Below are 25,724 nucleotides of genomic sequence, written 5' to 3'. Positions count from 1 at the left end.
TGACAGTGGTTTTCAATCACCTAGGCTATGTCTACACTAGCCCCAAACTTCGAAATGGCCATGCAAAAGGCCATTTCGAAGTTTACTAATGAAGTGCTGAAATACATATTCAGCGCCTCATTAGCATGTGGGCGGCCACGGCACTTCGAAAGGACCCTGGCTACTTCGAAGTCCACTTATTCCTATGAGCAGATGGAATTTCGAAGTGCCGCAGCCGCCCGCATGCTAATGAGGCGCTGAATATGTATTTCAGCACTTCATCAGTAAACTTCGAAATGGCCATTTGCATGGCCATTTCGAAGTTTGGGGCTCATGTAGACATGGCCCTAAAGAGGGTTCCAAGGAAGAGGGAGAAAAATTATTCTCCTGGGCCTCTGAGGGCAGGACAAGGAGCAATGGACTTAAACTGCAGCAAGGGAGGTTTAAGTTGGACATTAGGATAAACTTCCTAACTGCCAGGGTGGTTAATCACTGGAATAAACTACCTAGGGAGGTTGTGGAATCTCCATCACTGGAGATATTTAAGAGCGGGTTAGACAGACACCTGTCGGGGATGGTCTAGAAGGTGCTTGGTCCTGCCATGAGGGCAGGGGGCTGGACTCAATGACCTCTCGAGGTCCCTTCCGGTTCTAGTGTTCTATGATTCCCACAAATTAAAATGTGCAAACGCCTCCTCTGTTTGCAATGAGTCTGCAAATGCCAGAGCTTTCTAGCAAGCTCTCAGAGATATTCATGCTCAACAAAAATGACAATCCACAGACTCACTAACTGAGTAAATCATCCTCCCTGTTGTCACATATTAAAGCCTTAGGCACCCACATAACATAGGCAGGGGGAAGAGGGGGGCATTTCACTCCACCTGCAGCCTGGGGTTGGTCCTGCTTGAGGCAGGGGGCTGGACTTGATGACCTCCTGAGATCCCTGCCAGCCCTCGGATTCTACGATTCTCCGGTTTTCCCCTCTGGTGACCCGAGGGTGCTGCATCAGGCATTGGGCCTGCCAGGTGCCACGCTAGGTCTGACCCTGTGTAGGCCATAGCCATGTTCCTAAGGATTCACTCTATTTCTGCAAGCAGGGGAGCACTTTGGGGAGAATTTTGGGGTGTTCATAAGGTCTTGCCCTTTCCCACCCCAAACCCAGACCCGTTTTCAGAGCCACCTCTCTACTTTCTGCATGGCACCACTCTGAAACTGAACTCTCAGATGCAGGTGAGGCTTGCAAACCCCTGCAGCCGAAGGCTCAGGCTAGCAGTGACCCAAGAGAGATGTTCTTTCTTTGTCTCCAGCTGAGGGTGAACCACCAGAAGAGGTGGCAGGGACCTGCGCTTGCTGACTCACAGCGGTGAACTCTGTGACGACTGGGCTAGAAATAGCATGAGCAGGTGACCTGAGAAGCAAGAGCACAACTGCCTTGTTACCTTCCTCGTTGCCTTTTCTCCTTCCCGCTCCACCCCATAACAGCCTGAGTCCAAAGCACCTTGGAGCAATGCGGAAGGGAGGGCAGACAGGCGGAGCGGGCAGGCTACAGCCGGGTGCCTGTTACTACGGGGAGAGGAAAAATCTCACTCTGTCAGTGCCCTGCAGATGGGCAAAAAGCTCTGCAGGTGAGTCACAGCAGGGGCAGCCCCAGAGAAGATTATGCAGGTGATGTTGATTCTGACAGGTGGGTGGCAGATTACAATCCAAATCATAAATCCTGTTTGACAACACCCATTGTGGGTTTTAAATAGCAGTCCTGCTGTCCAGAGGCCAGTGATGGGCTACAGCACCTGAGAGCAGAGGCTGCTCAGCTAAGGCAGAGCAGGGACAGCTGTGGAGCACCTGAGGCCACCGCAGAGAGACCACCTTGGTTCCAGACACCTGGCAAAAGGAGGGCACCTGCTGCCTGCCCGGCAGCCCTGGGACCTGGGAAGCTGAGTCTTTCTGCAGGCTGCAGGACACCTCGGAGGTGGGCAGACATGGTGAGTCACCCGCACGGCAGCATGAAACAGCTTTCGGGGCCACCCTCCTTCCCCAGGGAGGGGAGAAGTGCCACCTTCCATTGGCTGCCACTGCACTGCTCTCCCGCCCGAGTGCCGGGCTGCGAGGGAGAGCAGCCCTGTGTTTGAACAAGGCAGATTTCCTACCCCGTCTGCCAGAGAGACAGCCAGGGCACCGCCGGTACCTCTGTCAGATGCACTGTCCTTCCTCGGCTCTGAAGAGCCAAGAGCTGTTCTCAGCTCAGGCGTTTGCTTCCTTTCCTCCTCTGGGCTCTACTTTATCGTGGCTAAATGTATCACGAGATGCTACTGCCCACAGCGGCTGCCTCCTGCCCTCCAGTTTGCTTGCGGAGGTCCAGGGATATGTTCCCCTGCTGAAGACGTGTGTTCTTGGAAGGGCTGTTTCCTAAGAGAATCTCTAGGAGCACCGGGCAAAGCACAGGCAAGAACTGTGCGCCAGCTTCTGCCGTTTCTCAGGCCATGCGCCTGGAGCCGGCCTGCCCTATGCATCCGACGCCGCCCCAAAGGGAAGGCGCTATGGAACGTGGGTGCAGCACGCACTCGCGCTCCAGCTCCGTGCCCAGCAAGGGCGTTCACAATGTCTCCCCCCAGCGCTATGTGAGCAGGGCAAGTTTTCACCACGGCGTTGCCAGAGTAGGAGGGAAAAACGCTGGTGGCACAGTACTCCCTCCAACGACCTGAGTGCAGACAGAGCTCAGGACAGGAGAATGCCTGGTGATTTCAAGGGGAACGAAGCCCCAAGCCCGTGCCCCTTCCTTGCTCTGAGCACCGTGTGCTCCTGGGGAAGTCGGTAGGCTTACTGCGGGCAGACTGTAACCACACCTCAGGCATCTACGATGGAGAAGTAGGAGGCGCCTGACCCCTTGCTGTGTTCCAGAGGTCAGACGGCCATCTTGGGGGGGTTCTAAAACTTCCTTTTGCACAGCTCACATTAACTCGCAGGTTTCTTCAACAGAAGGGCTGGGAAACATTTCCACGACAGTCGTTCGGGCTTTGAGGCAGTGCGCAGACGTATAATTTCCCATTTAGCAGTGCCCAGGGCTGAGGGAGCCCTCACTAGACACTGAGGGATCAGCCCAGGCACCCCAGGAAGAGAGGGAAGTAAAGGACGCTTACCCCCCATTTTACAGCTGGAACAGCTAGCTAAAAGAGGCGGCATGATTTCCTGAGCGTCAGGGAGCTCATACAGCCAGGAGCTCCTCGCTCCCGGGCAGGAGTGCACACCATTTACCCGCTCGCTAACAAGCCCTTACAAGAGTTCCTTCCTTGCTGTCTTAAAAGGAGAAAGCAATAAACTCTGCACACACTGCGCCCTGGGCTGCGTAAGCCACACAGCCTGAGGAACCAGGAAACTCACTGTGACCTCTGTAACTGATCCCTGCCACAAGCAGGGTGCAGCACACCGAGGTTTGGGTCAAGCCACCCCAAGGCCCTGGGTTGAAATGCTCCTCTCAGAGTCAAGGGCTCCTTGGCGTGTTTCTCAGGACACCGTTGGCACTAGGAGCTGCACTCATGTTCTCTCCAAGACCTCAAGGTCATTGCAATTAGTCATGGCAGCTCCCAGTTTTCCAAGGGACTACGTATTTGCATTACACACACCAGCGCACAGTTCCTGCCCGGCTTTGAACTCGCCCAGTGCAGTTCAAGAGGGGTTTGGCATGCCTGGGTTGTCATGTAACTGCCCACTTCTGTCTCTAGACACCACAGCCCAGTCCAGTGGTGGGCAACCCACAGCCTGAGCCCCATATGGGCCCTCCTGGGGGTCTCTGTTTACCACTGCCCACATGCAGGGTTGCCAGATTCGGCAGGTTTCTCTTCATGTATGTTTCTTCCTACTGGTGCTACTCAACTGACGTGCACATAAAGGCAGGGCACGTGAAGTGAGGAGTGAGGTGATTGCGCACAACATTGGATGTGAGAACCGCATACGCCAATCACAGCGCTGGTATGGGTCCGTTGGCACACCCTGCCGTCCTAGGTCCACCAGGCCAGAACTACCCTCCCCCAGGATACTGCCTTGGCTATGACAATCTTATGGCCCACTGGGCCAAAGGAGGGCCACTCACTTGGCCGCTCACTCGTCCCGGTTGCCCTTCGCCGGTCTAGTCTTTAGGCAAGTTTTCATTCCAGCATCACCTGTAAATTTCAACAGGGTTGAGTGACAATAAAGACCAAAGGCCACCAGGGAGGGCCGGAGAGGCCCTGGCTGAAAAGGCCAGTGAAAGCCCAAACAGAGTCCTGAGTGGGCTCCACCAAGCAGGAAGCTCCATGCTTGAAACCTGCCTGGTGGGAGCAAGCCAGGAGCTCGGCAGAATCCCGACCGGTGCCCAGAAGCCAGGGTGGGCGTTCAGCCCTCCGTATCTAGGCTGAGTGGGCAGCTGCCAGTGGTCATTACAGAGGTGGAATCTCCATGGTGACCGAAGCCCTGCCTAGCCCATGCTTGCCACCGTGGGCTTGGTGGCACAGGCCCTCCTGGCTATTACACAGGCGCCAGCTGTCGGTGGGGCTGGGATTCAGAGGCCATTGGAGGGGCGCTGGTACAAGAGGGGCCAAGCTCAGAGCAGGTTAGGCTGTCACACCGTGTTTATACTGACACCACCCAGAGCAGGTAGCAGCTCCCCGGAGGAAATGAAGTCCGCGCTGGGCAGAGGAGAAGGCAGAACACTAAACTCACCCCAGCCCACAGACGTACCCTCTCCCGCCCTCCGGAAGAGAGTTTCGGTCGGACCTATTCCCGGAGGTTTCACTACAGGACATAATCTTTAACCGCCAATTAATTTTAATTCCTGGAGCCAAGAGGGCAAGCCCGTAAGTACAGTAATTCCTGGAGCCAAGAGGGCAAGCCCGTAAGGCTGGCAACCCGCCCCAGCCCTCACCCCCAGCCCATGCGTCCACCGCCCAGACACCCTCTGCTTCTCCTGGGTCATGTGCTCAGCAGGCAGCACATTCTGCATTGCCCCGCTGCCCTACCACCGCCCACAGCTGCACACGGGCTTGGAGGAGGAAGCTCCTGACTAATCTGCCTCAGGGAAGATTAACTCAAACTGTGAACAATTCTCCCTGCATTACAGAGCTCCACGGTCGAGTTGCTTCGCGTTTAGCCTCTTGCCCGGGCTCTGAGAGCGAAGCGGGAGGACAGGGAGGGATAACAAAGCCCCACTGGCGTGGAGAAAGCGACTCAGGAAAAGTTACTTACTCCTTCCCATAGCAGTGCAGGGGACGGAAGGCCTGTCCCAGGTCTCCCTCCCTCCCGTCCCTCTGAGGGCCAGCCCTGAGCAGCCCCAGGCAGCCAGCACAGAGGAAGAGAGGAACAATGGGTCCTGCCCAAAGACCCTTGCCACAGAGGAGAAGGGTGCTGGTATCAGGGTACCGAGCATTGCAGGGCTCTATTCCTCACAGGACCCGGCCTGGGCTCAGCCCTGTGCCGTGGCACTGACAGCGCCCAAAGGCAGCGTCTCCAAACCCAAGGTGGAAGCCCAGCAGTCGGTAACAGAGGAAACAGGGATTCGGTGAGGCTGGCCCCCACCGCCGGCCACGCGAGAGACGTGGCTGGTTCTTTCATGAAGACGGCGCAGTACAGGAATACGGGGGATGAAGCGAGAGCCCCAGGATTCACCCCACCCAGCCCCTGTGCAGAGGCAACAGGGCTGGGAAAGGTACCAGCGAAGCCTTCTGCACTGCCTTTGCTCAGGAGAAGTGATGGGGCCCCGGCACTGCAGGGTCAGGCCCTGCACATTTCTAAAGGCAATGCAGTGGGATTCCTTCAGCCCCACAGCTTGTGCAGGCCTTTGCCCCTGGGCAATGCAGCGGGTGGGAGGGTGAACATGCTCCCTCTGCCCTTAGCAGGAGTGATCTGTGTGGGTGGTATTTTGTGCCCATTTCAATCTCCTTTGCACGGTGTAAAAGCCAGGCTGCTGCAGGTAGACACCAGCCCGTGGGAAGGGCCTAAGCCAGCAGCCAAAACCAGCCCTGAGCTGTCAGTTCTGAGCTGACAAATGACAGCCCCGCCCTTGGCGCAGACTCCCTGCTGAGCCTAAGGGGAGTGCCGAGGCGGATGGGCTTGGACCCAGGGCAGCCGTCTGCTCCCCAGGTACTGCGGATTACTGGCTCGCTGTCCTGCGCCGCATGGCTCTATCCCAGACTCCCCAGATGTTTGCCTGAGAATCACAGCTTCAATTCAAAGCAAAGTCGCTCTCGAGCTCTCCTGGCTGCAGGGAAACACTAGGAAGGGAACAGGCTGAGAGACAGCGCCAACAGCATTCCCTGTTTTACAGCCTGTGGAGCCGGCGGCCAGACTCAGGATTTTTAAACGCTGTGGGTGGGCAACTTGCCTGCAAATGGTTGTTAACTGCAAACAGCCAAGGAGTCTGAAATCAAACCCCACACCTCCCATATGCACACCAAGCAGCTTCCACCCCATTGAGAGGCTCTGAACCTCAGTCCCGCTGAATCTGTCTCCTTTGGGAACCATCAAATTCGACACACACGCCCCTGGGCACAGCCCCTGCACAGAGAACTGGCTCCTACCTGCCATTGCAGCGTCTCGCAGTGACTTTGGAGGGAAGGGTCTCCTGCAGGGCTGGAAGGGGCATTAAAGCGACATGGAAAAGTGCCGATTTCCACGGGCCGGGAGCTCGCCTTGAAGGTGAAAGCGACCAGGATCACCGGGCGGCTCTTGGCACTGCAGGGAAGGCATCAGTGCAAAACAGCGAGGGGTTAAATGCATGGCATCGGTCCAGCCCCGTTGCCCAGGCTCTCTGTTTCCCAGCAATGCATCAGCCAAAGAGCTTGACTCTCCTCAGGCAAAGCCCACAGGATGTGTTTCTCAGGCCTGGCCATTCAGAGGGGACTTAGTGTCTTACCACTTTCTCCTGAGACTGGCTGCTGTGCAGGGGTTTGTTTACACATCTCTTAGCAACTGCAGTAGCTGTCCCTAGTCTTCCTTCTGCTGTTTGTCCCTGTAAGCTGGAGGTGGGGGACTGTCCCGCCCCACTCCCAGGGACCAAACAGCCATGCACAGCCGGATGGACCCAGGAACAGGCTCAGGGTAGCCCAAACCACCAAACTGGACCTGGGTGGCAATTCAAGACAGATCTCTGGAAATAAAAGCCGCCTACTCCTTCCTGCTGTGCTACTTTACTCCTGAGCTGGGGGGCTGCCTTGCATGAGAGATGTTTGTCCCCAGCACTGGATAGTCATTGGGCTATTTCCAAGCTGCAGCGCAACAGCCTGCATGTTAATGACGGGGCCAGCCAAGCTCTTTCCAGGGCAGAATTGCTCACACACAATGAGCACCCCACTACAGACCAGTGCTTCCTGGCTGCCCTGGAACACCATTGAAAGCTGCCCCCAAAAAGCCAGCTGGGGCACTCAGGGGATGCTCAGGAAGGCACGAGGAGGCCCTTGCGGCCAGCTGAGGCAGCCCACAAACACCCCTTGACTTCAGCACTCAGGCACCAGTGGCAATTTCAAAGCTGCATCTCCATCTAGTTCCGAATTGTTCACCCCTGTTTTTCAGATGGGTGAAGGCAAAACACTTGGATCCTGCGGGGTTTGAAATCTGGTTCTGTCGGCTGGCTCAGGCCCATCTGTAGTTAATCCCTAGCCTGGGTCCTCCCAGAGCCCGGGCAGCACCTCTGCTGTGCCCCAACTTTCAACGCTGCTCAGTTTCTCGGCGCGGTTCGGTGACGCAGGGATGGTGCAAGCTGCTCCTCGTCACTGCAGCTCTGAGAGTCGGCCCGGGCTTTGGTGACAAGCTCCCCAGACAACAGTAGCTTTGTTCTTTTGCAAAGTGACAGGCGGCGTCTCAATGGGTTATTTTGCTCGTTAGGGATAGTGTGTATTCGATTAACCATGGGAAAAAATGGCACAGGCTGAGGCATCAGGCCCTCAGCCAACAAGCTCTCCTGGGCCACAGACTCACCAAAATGTCGGGAGGTCCCTAGTCCAGCCCTGCACCCTTGCGAGACCAAATAATCCTAAACTCTCCCTGGGAAGGGTTTGTCATTGTTCTTAAACCCCACAGTGCCGGGGATTCGCACCCTCCTTTGGAGACTGTTCCAGAGCCTAAGTGTCCTACAGGAGAAAGCTTTTCCAGCAGCTAACCTTGCCACAGTTAAAGCACATTACTTCCTCTCCTGCCTGGGTGGACATTGAGACTGGGCCCCATCTGCTTTATAACAGCCCTTAACATAGCTCAAGGCTCTTCTCTGTTGTCTTGTCTTACGACTAAATAGATCGTTTTTCCTCAGCAATGAGATTTTCTAAAGCCTTTCTCAGGCTTATTCTCTTCCCCCGGACTCTCTCCCGTTTGTCCAGATTTTCCTAGAGTGTGGGGCCACGCCAGCGCCAACTAGCCTGAGACAGGCCCCTCACGTGTCTGACATACAACACTCCTGGTGCAGTAATACACCCCAGAATGATACCAGCCTTTTTTGCAACTGCATCGTGTGGTTGACTTCTGCAGTCTGTCCTCCCCTAGACTTTCACATCCTTTCCAGCAGCGTTACCACCTAGCCGGTTACTCCCCTTTCATAGCTGCCCTTCCATTTCTCCATCGGCTTCCTGCTTGTTCCTGGTATACACATTCTCCTGCTTGTCAAGGTCATTCTGAACTCTAATCCTGGCCTCCACTGTGCTTGCAACCCTCCCAGCTGCCTGTCAGCTACACATTTTGTATGCGTGCTCTCCACTTCATGAGCCAAGTCACCGTTGAAAGTATTGACTAGTATCAACTCCGGAACGGACCCATGCGGGCGCCCACTTTACACAGGCTGCCAGCTTGACAGCAAACCACTGAGAGCTGCTCTTTGAATACAGTTCCTCAAGCCGTTGTGCACCCGCCTTATCCCAACTGCAGCTAGCCCATGTTTCCCAAGCTTGCCCATGAGGCTGTCGGGTGGGACTCTGTCTAAACTCTAAAGCCTCCCTAAAGGGAAGGGAAAAAGCACTTGCTCCTCTTTAAGCGGGTGAGTAGCATGATCAGCAGGACTATTCCCCCGGGCATGTCCTAGTGCTCTGGGGGGGACTTGTGCCCACTAATCCACACTGGCACACGCAGACCAACGCAGCCATGCCATTGCGATCAGTGGCTCGCAGCTCTGCCGCCTGACAAGTGAAATGGGAGCATGCAGGCATTTCCTCCCCAGAGGGAAAAGTTTCCACAGCCCAGAGACCGGGCAAACGCTCGCTAGCATATCCTAGTCCACCTCCTCTGCACAGCAGTTCTTGGGCACCCGTCTCCTCACTAGCTAAGGCCCGAATGTTCAGAACTAGCCAGCGCTTGTGATGCCTCGGAGCACCTGGGACAGCTGAGGCTCTCTTGGGCGAGGCTGCTGGGCTTGGGTCCCGGGAGACAAGCCTGGGATGAGAACATAGACTTCTGGGGGATATTCATCTGTATGAGCAAAAGCAGAATCAGGGCCCTGAAGAGAAAGCAGGAGGGTTATTCCGTGAGAGAGACAGACAGACCCAGACGAAAGCCTCCCCTGACTCAGTGGGTGTTAGATCAGACCCTAGAAAAGGCCTTCGGCGTCCAGCAATCAGCCCTGTACCATGTACAGAGACTCCCCTGCCCCAAGCACTCTCCTTTCCCAGCCCCAGCTGCGCTTTCAATGTGTGTACGCAGTGCACTGACTGCTGTTCCCTTCCATTGCAGAACACCGACGCCGAGCAGCCCCTGAACAGGAGAGGTAATGACTTAGGGTCTCAGGAGTGGTTCCTAAGTGCGGCTCACTCTGCTGGACTGTGCTGCCAGGTCACGTGCCCACGAGCTGCTCTCTGTGTTGCAGGTCCTCCTCCGGCCCGCAAACCCCCGACTGGGGCACAGAACTTCAGGCGGCTCGCCATCCCGCTCCTTGCCACGCTCCTGAGCGTAGCTGCCCTCATCGTCATTGCCTTCCTCGGTAAGGGCCCCTCCCGCTCCTCCCTCTCGCTCTAGGCTCCTCTGGGACCCTCGCGCTCTTGGCCAGAACTCTCCTGGCAAGGCACTGCAGTGATAGGGCCTGAGGCTGCAGCCTTGCCCCTGCAGAAAAGGGACCTCACACCTGCAGAGGCCACTGGATTAGGAGAGAAGCGGGGCAAGATGCAAAATCCAGATCCAGCTCCCAGCCCCATCCTCAAGCCTGGGGCTTGGGAGCGGCTGACTCTGTGCTCAGGGATCCCAGCCTAATGCCTCCTTTGGACCAGGTTGTGTCTGAGCCTGGTGTTGAGGGCAAACTGCAAGGAGCCTTTACCCTCCTAGGCAGGGACAATATTCCCTCTCGTCTTTTCCATACATGTGCAGAATAATTTTATGTGCACTGAGGCAGGTGCAATGGTGCACCACCAATGGGAACCCTGTGGGCACTCTGCCAATCTGCTGGGTGGCATTTGGATTTCTCTCGAGTGGCTGCACAAGCACATACAGGGAACACTAGTGGGGAGCAGGAAGTGTATTGAGGATTGTGCTGGAATTCTGCAAGCCATGCATGAAGGGTTCCCTGGCCCTGCTTGCAGGCTCTGTCTCTCTATAGCAATGCCTGCCAGTGGCATCAGTCTGCCAGGCTGGAAACAGACTGCTTAAAGCACAGGGGAGGGCCTTATTGCCCTAGGGAGCAGCCTGTTTTCTCCTCTGTTTTTGCATTCTAGTCTTTTTAGTCTCAAAGCTACGGAACAAAACTGCAATTAGTTGCAAGCCTTCAGCAAGAGATCTCATGTCTGTCTGCGTATGCTGTCAACATAACCCTGTGCCAGGCACCACCCCCTGCTACCGTGCCCAGGGCAATGGGTATGTGCAGGACTATGCTTGTCCCCACTGCACAGGCCAGCAGAGGTAGCAGCATGGGTAGGGGGCCTTGCTTTGGGCTATGGCCTGGTGCAGAGACATGCTCCCTCCCTGTGTCAGGGAGAACTATGCTTGTAGAACACTCCCTCCTCCTTGTGGTATGCACCTGACCCCAAAAAGCTCTTGGGTGTGTGTCCAGCATCCCTGCCTAGCTTGCAATGGCTCAGCACCTCACTGAGGGCTAGGAGAGCGTGCACAGAAAGTTTTCCCCATCTCAGAGGCCAGAGAAGTGGGTGGTGCCAAACCTTTGCTATCAGGAGAAGCCATTTGCAACAGAGATTTAAACCCACTGCCACAAGCTTCCCGGCAGGCACCAGCCAAACCTCCCAGACCGAGTTGGACTCTGTCCCTTTCCCCTCTAGTCAAGGCAGCCCTGGAACACTACTACTTCCTCTGCAGTAAGACGTTCAAGTTCATCCCTCAGCAGCAGCAGTGCGACGGGCAGCGGGACTGCGCCTGGGGTGAGGATGAGGAGAGCTGTGTGCGGCAGGTCCCAGATGGCCCACCCGTGGCAGGTGAGTTGCAGACATTATACCAGCAATGCCACGTATGCCAGGAGGCATGGCCGGGTCAGCGGGCTGCTAGCAACATGCAGAGGCTTTTGCTGCGCTGAGAAACCACCAGCCAACAGCTGCACCACGTTAGCGGGCACATGCCACACTGCAGCCGCTGGAGGGAGCCTGCAATGTAGCTGACTCTGTGTGTTTCTCCCCAGTCCGCATTTCCCAAGAGAGAGCCGCCTTGCAGGTCCTAAATAAAGAGACGGGAGCCTGGTTCTGGGCATGTCACGATAACTTTGATATGACCCTGGCAAAAGCAGCCTGCAAGCAAATGGGCTACAGCAGGTACCTGCCTTCCCTCTCACTCCTCCGCTCTCTGCTCACCCGCTTCCCACCGCTCTCCCCTTGCCGTGAGGGCTCTGTCCCTCAAAGCAAAGCATTGCCCCGCCTGAGGAGATTTCAAATAACCATTAATGCTCGTTCACATGCAGAGGCCGGGCCCGTCCACATGGAGTCCTACCCTCCACAGAGCAGGGACAAGCCAGCTGCCCCTTCACTGCCCTCTCGCTCAGCCTCGGGCCCATTCCGGCCTTCTCTGCTGAGGCTGGGCATGGCTTTGGGGATACAGGTGCCTGGCCCCTAGGAACCAGGCAGCTTCCATGTAGCCCTGCCCAGCTGTGGCACTGGGCCTCAGCGCCCCCTCTCCTCCGGGGCCTGACTCCATCAAGCCTCAGGCACCCAGAGCGGTCAGCCCCAGGCCTCCCCTGCTGGGCTCCCATTACTCCTCTCCAACAGAAGTTCACCGAGCCCTCTGCTCATGTAGGCAGCTCCCCACAGCCCTTCCTGGAGTGACAGTCGCCCTCGGAACAGGGTCTCCCTGCATGTCCCTGGCCAGCCCCACTGCTCGGCTTACCCCAATGGCCACGGCCCCACCACCACCCTACAGAGACCACAATCTGCCAACCCCCACCACCTGCCTGCCCACTCCCTCTGGGTGTGAGTCAGGGCCAGTTGCTGCTTTTTTATAGCCTGAATTGCTCACATGATCAGTTACATGACTTGAGAGGGCTCTTCCCTCGCCCATAAGGCTGGGCTGGCCTGACAGGTCCACCGTCATTTCATGCAGGGCCCTTAGCTGTCATCCAGAGCTTCTGAGTGTTGCCGATGCCCAGCCGGACTGGAGTGAACAATCCAGATGGAGAGGCCCTTTCTCCCCTCGCTAGCCTGCACCTGCTCTCTCCACTGAGCTGAGCTGCAGTCACGCTGCCTGGCTAATTAAAGCCTGGCCAGCTCCAAGTATCCAAAAGCCAGGTGTTGCGGCCCCCAGCCATGAGACTGGCTGAAAAACAGGAGGTTTTCAAACCATAATACAGGGGGGCGTTGCAGGGGTTGGGGGTTTGGCCGGGTTTTCCTCCTTCTGGGGTTGGCGACGTTACGGTTCACATTTCACCCTGACCATGGAGGCCTAGAAACGTGCTCCTTTAGAATGCGGTAGGGAGGGCTCTCACCTCGCCTGGCTCGGCGAGCTGGGGCTGGAGCAAAGGACCAACCCGTGCGGGACCTGGCAACAGCCTCCGGGTCCCTCACTCCCTTAGGCTCCTTGGAGAGTCCCAGCCTGCTTGTGTTCTTGCTGCATCTTCCCCAGCCGCATGCGCTTTTGCCTAAACGGCAGGTGGTGGGCACACACCGTGCCCTCAGCCAGGAGACCTCCGCATCGGTGCAGCTGCCACGAATCCTACAGGAGAAAGCTCTCAACCCAGGGCCCAAAGGGAAGTGACAGGAAAAGAGAAAAACTCCCACCCACAGGTCCTTTCGGGGGTGCTTGTGACAGGGCGCTCCTGCCGTGCGGGTTTCTCCGGCGATGGCGGGTTGCAGAGGTAGCACCTCACAGCGTGGCCATGGGCGGGTTTGGGCTGCCTCTTCACTGGGGCCATTTGGGTTGTTTTCCTTCTTTCCACCCCTGTTCTTCTCTGCCTCCTTCTCTCCTTTGCCGCCTGCTTTTCACTGGTCCTTTCTCCTATGGTGCACCTTGCATGTCCACAGATAGCACCTGCAGCGAGGTCCGAGGTGTCCCATCAGATGTGCCACAGCCTGCCCTTCCCCTTCCCCTTCCCCTTCCCCTCTCCTAGCCCCACAAAGTCCACACTGAGAGGGCCCAGCGAGGGCAGCATATGTCCCAGTCTACCGTGTACATGGCCCAGCCATGGCTTTCTCCCCCATCGTCCCCTTCCTGGGCAGCTGGCCCCTCGCTCAGTCCCATTGCCAGCAAGAGACCATGTCCCCCCGGCAGAGACCCCCCCAGGGGCTGCATCTGAGCGCTCCTGTCTGCTCACAAACCCACCAGGCCAGGACCCCCAGCTTTGCCCGCTCAGGGCAGTACCAGCACTTTGCCAGGAGCCAGGATGCCATGTGAAAGGAGGCAGTTTGCAGTGGCCACCCCAGAGAGTGCCACACCCCACAATGCAATGCTCCGTCACAGGCCCAGCAGCCGGGGGGGCTGTCGTCTCTGCTCCTGACAGCGTGGCTGGCTGCAGGCACAGACCACGTGGGACAGGGCCTTTTGGTAACAGAGCCTCTGTCTTTTCCAGTGTCCCCACTTTCAGTGCTGTGACCATTGCAGACACTCAGGGCCTGCCCCTCAGGGAGGTCACGCTGAGCAATGGGAACCTGCTAGGGCAAGACTCGGGCAGGTGAGTGGAAGAGCAACCGGTAGTCGTCGGAGGGTGGAGTCCCTGGGCCGTGGCAGTGCGTGGCGTACAGAAGGGATGCTGAGATCATTCTAGGCAATACTACCCCTCTCCTCCTCAGCTTGGGCGGCAGCTCCAGGCCACTCTGCCCCTAGGAAGCTGAGGCACAAGGAGGGACAGGATTTGTCTAGGGCTACAGCAGCGATCAGCATCAGAAATGGAGCCCTGCATGTGTTCCTGGCCCCCAGTCCCATGCTCAGACCACATCTTTCTCCAGCAGGCCATAGAGATTTGTCAGCTGGTGCCCCTGCGAGTCAATGCAGCTGGTCCCAGAGTGCTGCAGAAATCTCCTGGGGCCAGGGACAGAGAGATTCCCTGGCTGGGAACAAGGTTTAATCATGAGCAGCTCAGTGATGGGGCAGCGACACATGGCCTCACAGCTGAAACTGAGCACCACTGTGAGGGAGTCACTGAACCTGGGCTGGCCCCACAGGGCACAGCCTCTCTCCGCCCCATTCCCATGGGACAGGCATCCATGCCTGAGCAGGGCCCTTCTGCCACCCAGTGCCCAGGGGTGCTCCTGGCTGCTGGCCTTGGCTGCCTGGCTCCTCCGTGACACGCCTGAGTCGGGGCGCTGTTAGGAACACAGCTACATCCTGCCAGACCTGTACAAGCCCCTTGCTTGGGACAGCGTGGCGGGGAGACCAGCAGAGTTTATGTTCCCTGCAGTGGTCCCTGCAGAGTTTGTAGCAAGGGGCAAGTTAAGCCACTGCTGTGTCAGTCCATAGGGCCTTTGCACGGCTCAGGGCAAGGTCAGTCAGGACCCCAGAACAGTCAGTGGCACCTTGTCTCTCCTCTGAGCCAGCCTCGGGGTGTGAGCAGGCTCCTCAGGCAGGCGTGGGAGGATCCCCACCTTTGGGGCGGGTCAGTCCACAGGCGGAAGAGCTACTTTTAGGTAACCAATGCGCCGTGCGGCCGTTCAAACCCTCCCGCCTGGGGCAGAGAGGAGCTGTGAGAGGCGCACGTAACAAGCCCTTTCCCCTCTCCAGGCAGTGCCCCTCGGGGACCATCGTGTCACTCGCCTGTGCCAGTAAGTATGATTCTCCTCTTCAGACCGGTTACGGAGCAGCAGCGCCCTTGACATTCCAGCACCACAGCCCCACTCCAGCTTTACCCCGGCTAGCTCCAGCCTGGACTCGAACGCGGGCTTCGGCCTGCAGAGCTCAGAGGGGACAGACGGGTTACAGCACATGGGTCGGGCAGGGCTCAGAGCGGCCACAGCTGGCAGTTATGGAGCTGTGGAAGGATGTGCTGCTGGCCTGTACCATTCTTAACATTAACCCCGGTTTATGAGGCGGTAGCTAGTGCCGGTGAATTACCTAATGAAACATGCAAAGCCAATCAAGCACATACATTTTGGAGGTGGGGGGAAATGCTTTGGCGAGGCTTGAGAGAAAGAGAAAACTAGAGGCTGTGCTGTCTGTCAGGCGGGCTGGAGGAATTTTTAGAGTGCAGGTGCTGAGTTGTTGAACCACAGTGGAAAACTGGGAGAGGTACTGCAGCATTCCCACACCCTCTGTGTGGGGGTGTGTGTGTGTGTGTGTGCGCACGTGCACATATCCAGCTGTTTGGCTTGTAGGAATGCAGTGTGCACAGACAGGCCTGGACCACGTTTTTCCCCACCAAAAAGCACATTCTCAGGCATGGCCCAGGGGCGGGGTGTCAAGCTCCCATGTGCTGAGCTAAGGTTCTGATTTCTCTCTAACCTCTCCTTGGATGCAGCCTGTGGCCAAAGCGTGAAGTCCCCACGTGTGCTTGGTGGGGGCCCAGCCCAGATCGACACCTGGCCATGGCAAGTCAGCTTACAGCACAAAGCCCAGCACCTCTGTGGGGGCAGCATCATTGACCCCAGGTGGATTCTGACAGCAGCACATTGCTTCAGGTGAGTCACCCCCTGCAATGGGAGCCAATGGGAGCTGCATGTGCTCAGCATCTCTGCAACTCAGCCATAAGGCTACAGGCACGCGTTGTTTTGTCCCTTCTCCCACCCTCACCTGCCTTGTGCTGTCATTTACACAGTGCAGCATGTGTAAAACGCTGTCCAATCTTTAGCTCCTGCCAGTAGCTGGAATTCGCCCTTCATTAAGCGATTTCCTTTAATATTTCAAAATTATACTCCAGTTAGCTGCTTAGATCTTTTAGGGCTCTCTTGGCTGCCTGGCAGTGCCTTACAACTCAGATCGTGTCCACAGTGCAGCAAGAGTTCAGGGAGAAAACAACACGCGTTACAGTTTCTCTACTCTTAGTAGACCTAGGCAGTATATTTTTTGATTACACGTAATACCTTCCATTTCACATCCTTCAAGGCTTACAGTAGAACCTGATCCATTATTTTGAAGGAATAGGACAGATTATCCAGACAGAGTGTAGTGCCTTTAATCCATAAAGCCAACAAATGTACAGCCTCACAGTTTGATTTCCTGGAGTATCTAGAAGTTTGACTGTTTTCTGGGCCTTGCAGCAAGTTATTCCCAAAACACTTCGCTTAAATCTCTCTTTCTCCTACCTTCCTCCACAAAAACGGGCACTTGCACCCCTGTAGCCAGCCAGAGAGGTGGGAATTCCATCCATATGCAGATCAGGAAAGAGCCCTGGCTTAGCAACAATCCTCTGAAGTGTTTGCTGAGCGGCAGAACTTACATTCTTGAGGACTGTGGGTTTCACCCTCAGTTTATGAGAGATGCTGGGCTCAACCCATTTCATTCTCAGAGCTGTGCACATTGATCTTCCCTTGTCTTTAGCTCCTTTAGAGGCGTTCCTGTCAGGAATAAGTGAAGAGAATCCCAGCTATATGCAGTGTGGGGTGCCATAATATCTCATATTGGATCAGCTTCTGTTGGTGAGAGACACAAGCTTTTGAGCTACAGCCAACCTCTTCTGCAGGTCAGACAGGGTGATTGCTTCCTACCTAAAGAACACAGAGGAGCTATTGTCCTTATTACCCATAGCAATTCAAGGCATATTTGACTTCTCATATCTCCCTGAGCTCCCATCATTAGGACAATGCTGTAGAAGCACATGAGCCAATAACCACTGGTAGCGCCCTGCATATCCTAGATCTCCACTTTGTAGCCGCAGGTATCCACATCTGCAGCTGCAGTGCAGGTATCCATGGCTCATCTTGCAGATACATTTGTGAATGAAGATATAAATGTTGGATCTGTGCAGGGCTCTAACCACTGGCTCTATTTGCACACAGGAACAGCCAGGACCTTCAGAACTGGAGAATGAAAGCAGGGTCCAAAATCCTCTCCACCTCCAACACTCTCCCTGTGGCAAAGATCTTCATCATGGAAAGCAATTCCCTGTTTCCCAAAGATAATGACATTGCCCTGGTGAAGCTGACGTCCCCCTTAAATATTTCAGGTGAGTCAGAGTCTGAATCACTTGCAGAAACTCCTCTGAGCTAAGCCTCCTGCATCAGAACCTTGGCCTCTGTCTAAATGGGCTACGTGGCAGGACGCTCTGCTTCGGCAAACCGGTGAGCGCGCAAGTCAGCGGCTGTGGGGAACGTGAAGGAGGCTGGCATGGCCATTTGGGACCGGGTGAAAGGCCAGCGTGCAAATGGTGCTGGGAGTAAAGCACCGCATGGGGGCTCGGCCCAGGCGCCTGCCTGGCTGAGCAGACAAACCAAAGCCCGTGTGCGGGTGTGAACGTGTCTGGCCTGCTGGAATTCAGTGGACTGGATGCACACTGGTGTAGGCCCATTGAGCAGCTGTGTGAAAGCCAGTGTGGGAACGCTGGCTGGTGCATAAGATGAGCCATCTCTAGTGGCTGGGCAGCCAAGTGAATTTCTCCACGGCCCTGTCTCCTGATTCCGTCTGTTCATACCCCACCCCTCCAGACACGGTGAAGCCGATCTGTCTGCCTTTCTTCGATGAGAAGCTGCCCCCTCGCACCCCGCTGTGGGTGACCGGCTGGGGCTACACCAAGCAGGATGGTGAGTGCAGTAGATTAGGCCTCTGCTGAGCACTCTCCCTCCCTCTCAGAGGCGAGCTCAAAGGCAGGAAGCTCTCACCCGCTTGTCTTTTATCGAGGTGCATTGTCCGAGTCGCTACAGCAAGCCCCAGTCGAGCTGATTGACCGCAACACCTGCAACGCTGATGATGCCTACCAGGGTGACGTCTCAGAGGAGATGATCTGTGCAGGCGTCCTGGAGGGCGGCGTTGACACCTGCCAGGTGAGCACCTTGGAAAACGAGTTCCAGGGGGAAGCTGAAGGGCAAATCCTGGTGCAGCCCCATGGAAGAGGAGCTGTTTGGAGCCCTTATTCCTGCCTCACCCTTAGAATGATAAGCTGGAAGGGACCTCGGGAGGTCATCTAGTCCAGCCTCCTGCCTGAAGCAGGATCAACCCCAACTAAATCACTCCAGCCAGGACTTTGTCAAGCAGGACTTAAAAACCTCTACTACAACTACAACTTAACCCTTGTATTCTGCATAGTGCACAGGTCATCTACAGGTCTCCTCCACTTCACTCTGTCTTGGGATAAAACTTGTAACTGGCTCCAGCAGTACCCCAGTTGTTGGTCTTCAATCTCAGTAGACCTCCATGTTGTCCAAGGTCTTCCTCTTCTGCGTTTTCCTTGCAGGTTCCATGTGAGGGCTTGATGGACTATGCTGGAGAATGGGTTTCTGAGACTAAATCATCCCAGCCAGGGCTTTGTCAAGCTGGGACTTAAAATCCTCTAGGCATAGAGATGCCACAATCTCACTAGGTAAAGCATTCTAGTGCTACACCACCCTCCTGGCAAAATAGTTTTTCCTAATATCCAACCTACACCTCTTCCTCTGTAACTTGAGGCCATTGCTCCTTGTTCTGCCATCCGTCACTGCAGAGAACAGCCTCTCTCAATCCTCTTTAGAGCCCCCGTTCAGGAAGTTGGAGGCTGCTATCAAATGGCCCCTCAGTCTTCTCTTCTGCAAACTAAATAAGCCCAAATCCCTCAGCCTCTCCTCATAGGTCATGTGCTTCGGCCCCCTAATGATTTTTGTTGCCCTCCACTGCACCTGCTCCAATGTATCTACATACTTTCCATATCAGGGGGCCCAGAACTGGATGCAATACTCCAGATGAGGCCTCACCAGTGTCAAGTAGAGAGGAATAATAACTTCTCTAGACCAGCTGGAAATGCTTCTCCTAATGCACCCCAACATGCTGTTAGCCAGCTTGGCTACAAAGACAAACTGTTGACTCATATCCAGCCTCTCATTCACCACAATCCCCTTGTCCTTTTCTGCCGCACTGCTACTTAGCCAGTCAGTCCCCGGCCTGTAACAGCGTTTGGGATTCTTCCATCCCAAGTGCAGGACTCTGCACTTCTCCTTGCTGAACCCCATCAGATTTCTTTTGGCCCAATCCTCTAATTTAGCTAAGTCACTCTAGACCCTATCTCTACCCTCCGCTATATCTACCTGTCCTGCTAGCTTAGTGTCATCTGCAAATTTGCTGAGGGTACAATTCATCCCCTCATCCACGTCATAAAAAGAGATGCTGAACAATGCTGACCCTAGAACCAATCCTTAGGGCACCCCACTTGAAACGGACTTCCACCCAGACATTGAGCCATTGACCAGTATTTGTTGGGCCCACCGTCTAGTCAGCTTTCTGTCCATCTTACAGTCCACATATCCAATTCATACTTCCTTAACTTATGGGCAAGAATGTTATGGGAGACTGTATAAAAAGCTTTTCTAAATTCAAGGTATATCACATCCATCAACTTCCCCATGGCCACAGGGCCTCATCATAGAAGCTAATCAGATTGGTCAGGCATGACTTGCCCTTGGTGAATCCTTGTTGACTACTCTTGATCACTTTCCCCTCTTCCAAGTGCTTAAAAATGGATTCTTTGAGGATGCCCTTCCTGATTTTTCTGGGGACTGAGGGGAGGCTGACAGGTCTATAGTTCCCTGGACGGTCCTTCTTTTCTTTTTTAAAGATGAGTACTACATTTGCCTTTTTCCAATCATCCGGGACCTCTCCTGATCTCCACAAGTTTTCAAAGATAATAGCCAATAGCTCTGCATTGACATCTGCCCGTTCCCTCAATACCCTTTGTTGGTAAGCAGCAAACTTCCCGAGATTCCAGGTCTGGATAGTGTCAACTGACAAGGCCAAGGCTGGAGAGAATTTATGGGATTCACCTCAACACAGAGCTGGTTGGGGAAAATAGTACTTTATTAAGCTTATCTCCTCCATGTTACTGTAATTAATGCACACGGTACACACGGTAAATGGAGCACTACAAAACAAAAAGCAGTCAAGTAGCACTTTAAAGACTAGCAAAATAGTTTATTAGGTGTGGGACAGACCCACTTCTTCAGACCATAGCCAGACCAGAACAGACTCAATATTTAAGGCACAGAGAACCAAAAACAGTAAGCAAGGAGGACAAATCAGAGCACTACAGGATGTGTATGACTGGACAAGAAGTGATTTGACATTCTCACATCCCTTTCGGCCATGGGGAGTTCCCGTCCCGAAATGCTTCACATCAGGGCCATGGTGGATGTTGCTCCAGGGTGCTGTTTAAAACAAGTAGCGGTACGAGACAAGGAGATCCAATATCATCAAGTATCTTCATCACACATCTGAAGAGAGCGATGGACAAGATCAAGGAAAAGGTAGAAGGGATATCTGTGCATGGGAAAAGAATAAAAACTTGAGGTTCACGGATGATATAGTTACCATTGAGGAGAAGCTAGCGAGAATGGTGCAGGTGCTAAACGAAGAAGGGAAGCGGTACAGACTGATTATGAACGTCGATAAAACAAAAACAATGGTATCTGAAGATAAGAAAATAGGAAGGAAGATCTGCATAGATGGTATTGAACTAGAAAATGTAGAGAAGTTCACATATCTGGGGAGCAACATAACGTATGAGCTAGACTGTAAGAAGGAAATAGCGAATAGAATAGCGAAAGCAAGAGCGAGTCTGAAGGCGACGGATAAGATCTGGAAAAGCAAAGCAATTAGCTTAAGAACAAAGCTGGGCGTCTTGAAAACGTGTGTATTCAGCAGCATGTTGTACGGATGTGAGACATGGGTGATAACGAAGAGAAGAACATTCGTGTTTGAAAGGAGCTGTTATAGGAAGATCCCGAGAATAGGATGGATGCAGAAGGTCACCAATGAGGAATTATACAGAAAGATACAGCCAAAAGAGAGCCTGCTGCAAAAGGTTATAAAACGGAAGCTACAACTATTTGGGCATATTTGCAGAATGAACGACGAACGAAAAATCAAGCCCCTGGTGTTCGGCATAATGGACGGCTCAGATAGGGGAGGCAGACCCCACAGAGCAAGGATAGACGATATAGTAGATTGGTGCGGAGCTAGTCTACAGAAGCTAAGCCACTCTGCAGTGGACAGGGAAAGATGGAAAGAAATAGTGAGGGAGGCATCAGACACCAACAGGCACTGAGCCCACGGTTACTGATGATGACGATGATGCTCCTGAGGCTGAGTCCCCCAGTTGGAACTCAGCTAGGGGAGGGACCTCACAGTGATTTTATCCCTTAGCCGTTTACTGGGAGTGCACATACTGGCTCAGCACCACTTTTAACATTCTTGCGGGGCTGAAGCTGAGGTTGCCCTGGTTATTGGTCTCTTGGGTTCCCACATCTAAACGCAGGTGTTATGAGCTGATGTGGCTCTGTTGCGGGGCTCCAGGCTGTAACACAGGGAGGGGAACTCGGTTGTGCCACAGGAATAAAAGTTCCCACTCTTGCTCTCTGAGGACTACAGCTGCTCTGTAAGGCCTTCAGGACTGCAGCCAGGTCTGGTGGCATGTTACACGCCAGACAGCAGGTGGATGACTCCATCGCTTTTAGAAGGAAGTCCCGGACCACCATCACCCATCTTCTTCTCTTGGGGTGGTGGTCATAGAACTGCCATCCCTAGGACCACGCATCCCATGCCTTCCAGCCAGTGGGGTCTTCTTCTGAGTCCTCCTCTGGGATGGCGATGGTCTGAAGCAGTGGGTCTGCCCCACGAAAGCTCACCTAAGAAGTTATTTTGTTAGTCTTTAAAGTGCTACTGGACTGCTTTTTTGTTTTGATAGTGTATAGACTAGCACGGCTATCTCTCTGTTACATCTCTGAGAGGTCTCTGCTGCAGCATCTCCACTATAGTACCTGTGCAGAGAGCCTGGAAGTGGTTGCTTACCTCCACCAGAATTGGTGATACCTGACTTGGCTTTCTTCTCCTGGAGGTTACTTGCTTCCAGTTTTCTTCCGGGGTTTGTATTGCCCTGACTGGTTTCCCACACCCTTGCACTGAATGGCAGCCCTCTCATTCCAGGAGCATTCAGGATCCCTGCCAGTCTGCAGGACTGGGCCACGCTGGGCATGGCAGGGGCAGAAGGGAGGCTGGTCCAAGGCTCTGAATGAGTCTGATTGTCAGAGAGGACTGAGCACCCTCCCCTCTGGCAATCAGGCCCCTCAGTGGTGTTTCAAGCAGAGCCCCAGATCACTGGAGACCACCGAGGCTCTGGGCCGGAAGGGCACTTATGGTGAGGTCACAATGGGCGAGGTCTGGGCTTCCTCCAACCCTGACATTCATGCTTCCTCCACAGCACTGGTCTCTGGGGCCATGAAGGAGATTAACAGCGGGTTTCCTGCAACATCTGCTTGTATCCCTTGCAGGGGGACAGTGGCGGCCCCTTGATGTACAACCCAGGGCACTGGCAGGCAGTGGGGATCGTCAGCTGGGGACGTGGCTGTGGCCAACCAGGCACGCCTGGCGTCTACACCAAAGTGCAGGCCTATCTCAACTGGATATACACCATCCAGCGGGTCAGTGCCCCCCACCCCCCGCCCCGGAAAGCCACGGATCAAGCTGGCCCTGAGGGAATTCATCCCAGCTGCAGGGCTGGGAAGGAACAGGGGCAGCACCCCTGGGCTGAGAGTCCCAGCAGCCAGCTCAGCACCTGGCCTGCTGCTGCAACAGTACAGCATGGCTGGGCGTGCGGGGCAGTGATACCTGCTAGCTAATCAACAGGGTCGCTACCTGGCGAGCTGAACAGGCCCGAAGCTCGTGCCCCGTAGAGGAGACTTTAGCTTGGCAAAGATCCAGGCGGGGACTGTGCAGGGGGACAGCCAGGCTGCCAGTGTAGAAGAGTTGAGTTACCAAGACTGGCACCTGGGGGGGACCCAGCCCATGGGAATTGCCCCTGCAGCAGCTGGCGGCAGGGAGGCAGAAGGGCGGGTGGGCCAGGAGCATTACAGAGCACGTTCCACATCCAGCCAGCCTGGGCTTGGTTTCTTTGGGAGCTTCATGGACGGCCGAGATTAGCGTTTGGTTGAATGGTTTTTGCTGTGTTTGTGTTACCGGTTTTAATTTCTTGGGTACTTCTCCCCCCAGTCAGAGCTCTGAGCTCCACCGCAGCAGCTTCCCGTCACTGGCCCTGCGTTCTACACCCACTGCCTCAGGGCTGAGAGCTGCTGTGAAACTCGCCTCCAGCCCCTGCACCTGGGACCTCTGCATCCCCTCTCCCACGGGCCCACGGCAGGCTGGGATTCAGCAGCAGCTCCGACCCTGTGGGTAACTAAAGGACAGCTACAAGCAGCGCTCCTCCCTTATGTCCAAGGGGTTTGCCTGGCTCCAAGCGCCTCCCTCGGGAGACATGATGAGGTCTTGTTCTCAGCTGCTGGCCCAGGCCAGGAAAGCTACTGGGATCTGCTGCTGCTCTTTGCTTATCCCAGTCGTGCCTGTCGCATGGTTAGGGAACCGAGCAGCACTTTTCCCAGGGTCTCGCTCTGGAGGAGTTTCTCCTTTCAAGGAAATGACCTTTGCCAAGGGATGTAATTACTGTTAATGCATCAAACTTTGGGGCCATCCAGGTCCACCCCCAGCGTCGTGGCTACAAACCTCTTGCGGCTACAGAAAAGAGAGGTTCTGTCTAAATCTCCACTGCCTTAACCAAGCGCCGGTGCTCAGCTGAGGACGAGAAGCAGCAGGACCCCCCGTCCAACTTCCCTCCTCATTTGAAAGGGTCACACAGCATTTCCTGCCCTGCGGGGCTGATCGGAAGTTGGAGTGGGAACTGTTTCAGGCCACGTTTATGGAGATATGTATATCTCATAGAACTGGAAGGGACCTTGCGAGGTCATCAAGTCCAGTCCCTGTCCTCACAGCCGGGCTTATCACCATCCCTGACAGATCTGGTTTTTAACCTATTCGCCCAGATCCCTAAATGGCCCCTCACGGGCTGAGCTCACAGCCCTGGGTTTAGCAGGCCAGCGCTCAAGCCCTGCAGAGGCAGATGGCTGTTTGCCGGGACATGAGTCTCAATGGAATGCACAATTGTATTTAGCTCCGTAGCACCTTCAGGAGACCCCCAAGGACTTATGCTGAACCCTCGGTTAAACAGGAGACCTGAACTGAGCAGGGGCCTGGGAGCCAGGAACTCCTGTCTTCAAAGCTGGGCTCAGCCCCTGCCCTGCCCGCCCGCCCCCCCTTGTCTCTTCAGGACTCCAGAGATAACCTGAGTGCCTGTGGTGCAACTCCTGGCTCCATCCAGCACAGCAGGAAAAGAGTTGGACTAGGAAGGGAACTGGGCCCAGGAACCCGAAATTGGACACGCAGGTTCCCCGACGATGATCCACTGGGCTCCCAGACCAAGACTGACCACTCCTCCCTCTGGCCGCTGCCACAATGAGCCTGTGTGCGACCCCCCCGCCCGGGAGCACGGGACACAAGTCAATGGGCTGAGGCCGCTGAGCAGCTGCAGGAGGTGCCAGGGGCTGGGAGCTGGGCCACGCCCAGGGGAACGGGGTGGGTGGAAAGGGGCAAATTGGGTTTCAGAAGAGAATTCTAAGCAAGCGGGCTGGGGAGCAAGAATGCGCCTCCAGAGGCATAATGTGGCTGGCCCAGCGGTGCTCCTGCTGCACTGGGGCTGGGGATTGGGGTGGGGGGGCGCGTGGCTGGCCCAGCAGTGCTGCCTTTTGCACTGTGCCCTCTGGGGCATGGCTAGCCCAGCGGTGCTCCCTGCTGCATTGGGTCCAGGTGGGGCAGGGCAGCTGCGACAGCCGTGTAAAAGCAAACCCAGCAATCCCATGGCCTGAGCCCCTTTGTCCCCGTGAGGTGCACCAGAGCACCCTGCAGGGGATGCCACGGGGCCCTCCCAGCTCTGGCACAGGCTACCTCATTGGCTTTGGTCGTATCATGTCACGGCTCTGGGCCTCAGTTTCCCCATCAGTGAAAAGGGGCCAATACCTGCGTCTCTGGGGTGCCGGACGGAGAATCAGCTGGTGCCTGGGAAGTGCCTGCAGCCTTCGGGAGGCGCTGTGCTGGAGTCCATGTCAGGAGCTCAGGTGCTTAGTGCACTGCCTCACTGGTGACTTTGCTAGGCAGGGCCTGGGGCTGGCTACTCTTCCCCCCTGACCGCCTGCGGCTCAGCGCCGGCACTGGCCGCCCTTCCCCTCTGACTGCCTGGGGCCGGGCACCGGGACTGGCCGCCCATCCCCTTTCGATAGGATAATGAGCCTTGTGGATAGGGGAGAAGTGGTAGATGTGGTATACCTAGACTTCAGTAAAGCATTTGATATTGTCTCTCATGATATTCTTATCAAAAAACTAGGCAAATACAATTTAGATGAGGCTACTATAAGGTGGGTGCATAACTGGCTGGATAACCGTACCCAGAGAGTA

At 55.2% G+C, this 25,724-nt stretch overlaps 1 protein-coding gene across 3 annotated transcripts; it reads left to right on the top strand.

The window, feature by feature from the left end:
• The first annotated feature begins 1,456 nt into the window (after positions 1 to 1,456).
• TMPRSS4 (transmembrane serine protease 4) lies at positions 1,457 to 25,662 on the top strand. 3 transcript variants are annotated; one of them, XM_074977087.1, is made up of 14 exons: positions 1,457 to 1,603; positions 1,730 to 1,960; positions 9,657 to 9,690; positions 9,790 to 9,903; positions 11,186 to 11,338; positions 11,539 to 11,668; positions 13,912 to 14,013; positions 15,060 to 15,100; positions 15,793 to 15,952; positions 17,270 to 17,436; positions 17,915 to 18,010; positions 18,108 to 18,250; positions 22,718 to 22,867; positions 23,440 to 25,662. In XM_074977087.1, the coding sequence occupies exons 2-14, from the start codon at positions 1,958 to 1,960 to the stop codon at positions 23,617 to 23,619; spliced, it is 1,473 nt and encodes a 490-aa protein (XP_074833188.1). In that variant the 5' UTR covers positions 1,457 to 1,603; positions 1,730 to 1,957; the 3' UTR covers positions 23,620 to 25,662. The 3 variants fall into 3 exon arrangements, with proteins under 3 accessions (XP_074833188.1, XP_074833190.1, XP_074833189.1); XM_074977089.1 differs by having other exon boundaries at positions 1,458 to 1,603; positions 23,436 to 23,578; XM_074977088.1 differs by lacking the exon at positions 1,457 to 1,603 and having other exon boundaries at positions 1,612 to 1,960.
• The last annotated feature ends 62 nt before the right edge of the window (positions 25,663 to 25,724 follow it).

This window comes from Carettochelys insculpta, chromosome 25, assembly GCF_033958435.1.
Source record: "Carettochelys insculpta isolate YL-2023 chromosome 25, ASM3395843v1, whole genome shotgun sequence".
In the NCBI taxonomy this organism is placed as follows: domain Eukaryota; kingdom Metazoa; phylum Chordata; order Testudines; family Carettochelyidae; genus Carettochelys; species Carettochelys insculpta.
Note: the sequence above shows the minus strand (reverse complement) of the source record. Positions and strands in the feature narration are given on the sequence as shown.